This window comes from Triticum dicoccoides, chromosome 1B (genome assembly GCF_002162155.2).
Source record: "Triticum dicoccoides isolate Atlit2015 ecotype Zavitan chromosome 1B, WEW_v2.0, whole genome shotgun sequence".
In the NCBI taxonomy this organism is placed as follows: domain Eukaryota; kingdom Viridiplantae; phylum Streptophyta; class Magnoliopsida; order Poales; family Poaceae; genus Triticum; species Triticum dicoccoides.
Genome location: NC_041381.1, coordinates 647,764,779 through 647,771,042, shown reverse-complemented (window position 1 = coordinate 647,771,042; position 6,264 = coordinate 647,764,779). Strand labels below are relative to the sequence as shown.

Sequence of the window (6,264 nt, the reverse complement as noted above, 5' to 3'; positions counted from 1 at the left end):
GTGCCAAACATCCAACGAAATGAGGCGAGCCTTGTCTGTCTTGAAGAACACTATGTCAAAAAACTAGAGAACAAGGTCTTCATTATAGGCGTTGTTGAACTGCAGAAATGGAACCAACCTCATCTTGGTGAGTGCACATCAGGACACAGCTCAGTGTGGAAATGCACATAGTCAAGGTCCAAACTGCGATGGGCAGCCACCTTGAACTCCTTTACTTTGAGAATCTCTTCATATTTCCTATGCTGAAACTGATTCCAGAAGCAAGGATAAAAAATCGGGTTCTCGAGTCTCGACCATGAACATACGGATTATGGTCACGCTCTTATCTGTACTCTAGCTTGCCCAATTGGATCATCAAGGGAACGATGATCAAACTCTTCATCTTTAGCCTCATGTACATCGTCACCTTCAATTGGAGCCTGGCGTTGTGGGGATGAGGAGCCACCGCAGGGGTTGTGCAGCTAGTCTGAGCCTCTGAGGTCATCCGGTTGGGCGTGCATGTACCTCGAGGCCGCACACTGCCTCTAGACCCGCTGCGGCCACGCGCCTCGTGCTGCCGGCGCCGTTGGCGAGTCCACTTGCGCGGAGGCAATGGATTCCTGTCGGAGTGATTCCAACAGTGGAGCTTGCGTTTTCTCCCAGGACCGACGGAGAGCCAACCAGACGACTAACTCCTCCTCATCCCCGTAGGGGACGAGGTCCCAGTCGACGAATCTAGAGCTGCCGCACTCCGATCCACTGCCTGCCATGTCAAAGGTTGGAAATCATCGGAGAGGTACTAGGAGGCGGAGCAGAGCGGGTTGAAAATGAAATGAAGTGGCAAATGGCTAGGGTTTGGTTCGGAATGATAGGAATGGGATATTTTAGGATCAGGGTGGGCCGGTCCAAGGTAACGACGCGTCCGGACCTTCATATTCGCTTCACATATAAGATATAATTAAAGAATGTCGGACTATCCGGACGCTTGAGCCGAATATAAAAAATTCGGTTGGAACAATTTTGTGACGGGCAGTCCACCTAACCTAGTACTGTAGAAGGGTATGGAGGAGACCGGTTGTATATAGAAGACCTGCAGCCCGACCGGACCAGACGTCTTCAGAAAGAGAAAACTTTGCGAATGGCCACGCTCCTCTCTCGTTCGCCTCGGCGCCTCCTCCGCTTCCTCAAGCCCCAAACCCTACTCTCCCCGAGATTGACCTCGTCTTCCCCTCCCCACGATCTGCCGGCGAGGATTCAGCCGCTGGGACTCAGAGAGTCGGGATGGAGTGCGCCGCCGCAGTGGCAGTGGCACCGGCACCGCGCCCTATGGACATACTCCAACCCTCAGAACTCCGGGGCCTGCGACGCTGGCCTGGCCGCTGCTCCAGGCGCATCGTCCCTCCCGTTGCGCATGAGAAGGGGTCGCGCGTCGTCGAGCGACGCCGCCCAGGTGTCCGCCAAGGAAGGTCGTTCATCCTCGGATTTAATCTCTCTCTTTTGTGTGTGTGTGGCAAATTTCGCTCTAGCATTGATGAATGTGCCAAGGATCACTTCTCCATTCTTGTTTCCGTATCTTTGCTCTTGTGTTGGATGCAGACTTTTCATTTGAACCTGTCGCCTGTTAACACTTAACAGGTGAGGGTTACACTGATAGAGATGCATTACACGGTGAACTACCAAGGAAAATGGATATACTTGTAAATTTATTGATGTTTTAATCTTGGTTGCTAATTATTATGGCATAAAGGCTGCTAAAGAAAATTACAACACAAAGTTTGCAGTTCCTGCCTAAATGCAGTGCTCTTTCACACTATACCTTCACTTTGTTCAGTCAATTTTTGTTGAGATAATATGCTAGCCGCTTAATTGTTAGTAGGGCTTATTTCCTTGAACTGGAGACATTTACTAAGGTGAGACCAACCCACTTGACTGGCTGACAAAGCAAATGCGGCAGCTGTTTAGCCACTTACAACTATGTAACTTAGAATCTGATTTCATCTTTCAACTGTGACTGATTTTCTGTATGCTTCTGGTATAATGCTGAATATCTTTCCACAGGAGATGGAGATCCTGAGACAAGTTTGTGTAGCAAAGCCATTAAAATCATGACGTACAATGTGTGTTTCGGGAAGGATTATGAACTGCACAGCAGGATTCTTGCTCTTGGAAATATTATTCAGCACCACAGCCCAGATCTTATATGCCTCCAGGTACAGAATTTCTCAAAACTATCCATTACTTCTTTTGTTTTTTCTTCTGAACAGGCCTCATGTGAGTCTGCAGGAGGTTACACCAGAGATACATGGGCTTCTGCAAAAATCCGCCTGGTGGCCAGAATACAAATGCTTCATGTCTCGTAACATGGAATATTACATGGAGGGGGACATGGCCCGTTCCAATATGGGGAAACCATTGTCGAAACGAAAAAAATATATGGAGAGATCATATTTCTGTATGCAGGTATAGTATTCTCTAATATTCAAAATCATGTTTGGAATTCATCCCATTTCATGGTTTTGATGCTGATACAGTACTTTTTTTTACGAGAAGATGCTGATATATTTAGTATCTCAGCGTGCCGTTGGTATTTTGTTTAGTATTTTTTTAGGGCTGTTGCACTGACGTGAGCTAAGTCACTATCCTGGGGAGATTGCTAACACTAACAAACCTTGGATTAGACGAGGAGAGAATCATGATGAAGCAAGGTGTTTGATTTCGCAAAGAAAAAAGGTGTTTGAAAACTTTAGTTTCGCTATTGCTGATTCAGTCATTCATTCTAATTTGGCCAAAGGACCGAAATTTCCAATTGAATTTAACTGAGATCCGACCAAATATTTTGAAAATTCAAAAAGAGTTTAAAATTTACTTTAATTTATGTGCACTACCGAAATTGCTGGAATATTCTGACCGAAATGCAATAATTTCAGTATGTACCAACAGTAATGACATGTCTGAAATTTTGACGAACTACACTGAGACTGTAACTAGCCACAATGCATAGTAACATACACATATCCCTAGACTATGTTACTATCTTCATAGTGGGTAGTAGCATAAGTGTGGTAACATACAAAGCTTTATTTATTAGGTTATAGACTCATATTGCATTGGGACATGTGATGTTACAGTAACTGGCTAAGTTACTAGTACTACATCTCTCCTCATTAACTCATTGCCACATAAGCAAATTTGCTGAGTTGGACTCGATGTTACTACCGAAGTTACTCCCACTGTGGCTAGTCTAAACCATATTCCTGTCTTATGTTCCTGGTCCAATTGCCAACAAATGCAGATGAGCAAGTTGGTTGTGGATTCTTTCGACGGCGTTCCATTTTCCCATTCAGTAATGGGAAGGGAGCTTTGCATGGCAAATATCAACATTGGTGGCGTGAGCTTGGTGTTGGGGACAAGCCACCTAGAGAGCCCGAGCCCGCCTCCTCGGTTGCGGAGCAACGAGCGAGTCGCTCAGGCAAAGGAGTCCCTCATGTTGTTGGGAGGAAGAGGATCCAGCAACATGATATTCTGCGGGGACATGAACTGGGACGAGAAGACAGACGGGCCCTTCCCTCTGCCGGACGGCTGGGTTGACGCCTGGGCTGAGCTGAAGCCGGGTGAAGATGGCTGGACGTACGACACGTTGGCCAACGCCATGCTGTCTAAAGGTTCCAAGAAACTACAGCTGAGGCTGGATCGGTTCGTGTGCAAGCTGCCGGATTTCGAGGTCCAAGGCATCGAGATGGTTGGGAAGGACCCTATACCCGGCGTCTCGTACGTGAAGGTGGATGTAGCCCGCTGGAAGATTAAGGAGAAGGTCTACCGGCAGCGTCGCGAGCGGATGCTGCCTGTGCTGCCCAGCGACCACTTTGGGCTCGTCTTGACGATCACCCCTAGGGCTGGAAGCAGTGCTTCGTCAGAGTAAGTGTTGATCGTGTGTGTAGCAGTTACAATGTATCGTGGGGCTGGACGTCGTAGCCTGCAGTGTCGCCCACTTTTGTCTAGTAGAAATGTAGAACCGTAGCGTCTATGGATGGTCAGGTACTATGAATTAGGTGGATGAGGAATGGATGCTCTGTGCTCCACCCCATTGCCATGGATTGCTCCCAATTTTCTGAAACTTTGAAAGAGGAGGCATTGGGTGGCAAGATAAAAGATGCTTATACCTTGCTAAATGTCGCGTGACCTATGGTAGGTCTGAGTAACTCTTACTTTCTTACCTCTCACGTGAAAAGAGGGACCATGTTAAAATTACTCATACATGCTCGAGCTCCTTTTGTTTCTTCAGAAAATCTTACCTCCTTTTAGGTCTCCAGAAAAGGTAGTAATGGCGTAGCTCTCACTCCACTACCGACCGTTTCAGATATCCCACGATTCGAGATATACGCCTACAAAGTCAAATTAGAACCCCGAAAAGGGTTGGCCGGGCAACAGTTTTTGGGTTGGGTCAAAACTCTGCCAGATATCGGGCTTCTGCTTGCTCGTGCTGATAAACTCCACGCGCACAGTATTGTTCTCAACACAATCCCTAATTAAGCGATAGCGGAGATTGATATGCTTGCTGCGATTACGGAGAATTAGGTTCTTGCATAGCGAGATTGCTGACTTGTTGATGAAGAGCAATGACGGGGCAGCCTCCTGGTTCCGGATTTCTCCGAGGAGGCCTAAGAGCCAAATCCCCTGGCATGCTGCGATGGCGGCGGCGATGTACTCCGCCTCACATGACGAAGTGGCCACCACTTTTGCTTCTGGGACTACCAACCGATTGGGTTGCCACCAAGGAAGAAGGGGATCCCGAAGGTGCTCTTCCTCGCGTCGAGGTCGTATCTCCTTTTTGTCGTGCACCGGTACGCCCTGCAACCCTAGTACCGAAGAATCCCGAGGTTACTCATGCCAAAGAGGTGCACACTGGTGATCTTTTTTTGAAAACACGTTTGAGTGTGTGACCTGTCGTCTAAACATATCAACATCTGGAAACATGGACATGTTCTATCGTGCTTGTCATCTGCTTGCTTGGCATTATATGTTACGTAGTACCCCCTCCGATCCAAAATAAGTGTCATCTTATTTTGGATTGGAGGGAGTAACACTTCCCTTTTAACTCAATTTCGGAGGTAATGTTCAGCTCAGGTTCTCTTTAGGACAAGGTCTCGCAAGCATGTCCCTCGTGGCAACAAGTCGTAAAGCAAATTGAAACATAAAATCAAAATTAGATAAATTAATATACCATGATAAAATGATTAAAAAAAGTTTATAACATTAATTTAATATATAATCAAACACTTCATTTCTAAGCCATATACAGAAAAATGGTCCTATTCTCATGTCCTTGATGCCACTGGATCTAAGCCCCACTTGTGCAGAGGCAATCAATTTTCCCACTGGAGCGAGTCCGACAACGAACATCGGGTTTCCTCCTGGGATCCTCGGAGAGGAGAGCAAGTGCTCAGCGGAGTCATGCAGGACCGAGGGGACGCGATGAGGGCGGTTGGTCCAACAATCTCGACAGTAGAGCAAGCGTTTGCCGGCGGCTGTGCGCGTAGTCATGCAGGATGGAGGGACGCGATGAGGGCGGTTGGTCTGAAAACATAGCGGAGCAGCGGAAGCACTCGTGGGCGGCTGCACGCGGAGTCGCGTAGGACGGATGGGACGCGATGAGGAAGCCGGAGGGGAGGCGAGAAGTAGCCCGGAGCGACGATTTCGTCGGCAAAGGAAAGCATGGAGGGAAGGACGATTGACCAGGGGCATCACGACGGAGCCAACGCCGCCTTGTAGAACCGAAGCGGGATAGCAGCACCGGGCGGAGTAGCCATGCGAGGGCGTGGAGTGCGATCGTCATCCGCGGCGTATACCGGGTCACAGCTCGGCCTTGGTGGAGGGTGCCGCCACCATGGCGCGCCGGCCCAGGCAGCCGCGGAGCAGGCGGCGCCTGCACGCGCTCGCCGTCGCGGCGTGGCAGAGAGGCCGCCGGCTGTTCCACGCGCTCTAGGTCGGCGGAGGTTGCGCGCGTGGTGCGTCTGCGCTGCACGCACAGGTAGATTGTCCAGGCGATGATGAAGATAACCATAGCTAAGACGCATGCGCCGATGATGTACCCCGGCTGTTCTTTGTTCACCATCTTCGGCACGGGAAAAGGGAGAGAGCTGGAGGTAGGAGAAGGAGCCGCCGTGTCGTTCGATGCCGTGATCCACTGGATACTTGTAGTCGTTCTGGTGATAGCCTAGGCAGCCGCGGAGCAGGCATGGCGGAGAGGGAGGAGGCCAGGAACAAAATATTAACATGGACAAGGGA

At 49.1% G+C, this 6,264-nt stretch overlaps 2 protein-coding genes across 2 annotated transcripts; both read left to right on the top strand.

The window, feature by feature from the left end:
- Positions 1–1,117: 1,117 nt before the first annotated feature.
- On the top strand, positions 1,118–2,445 carry LOC119350784. The gene is made up of 3 exons (XM_037618446.1): positions 1,118–1,445; positions 2,038–2,189; positions 2,263–2,445. The coding sequence occupies exons 1-3, from the start codon at positions 1,118–1,120 to the stop codon at positions 2,443–2,445; spliced, it is 663 nt and encodes a 220-aa protein (XP_037474343.1).
- An 820-nt stretch (positions 2,446–3,265) lies between these two features.
- On the top strand, positions 3,266–4,131 carry LOC119350783 (tyrosyl-DNA phosphodiesterase 2-like). The gene has a single exon (XM_037618445.1). It carries the CDS (start codon positions 3,266–3,268, stop codon positions 3,896–3,898), a length of 633 nt encoding a protein of 210 aa, XP_037474342.1. The 3' UTR covers positions 3,899–4,131.
- Positions 4,132–6,264: the final 2,133 nt, after the last annotated feature.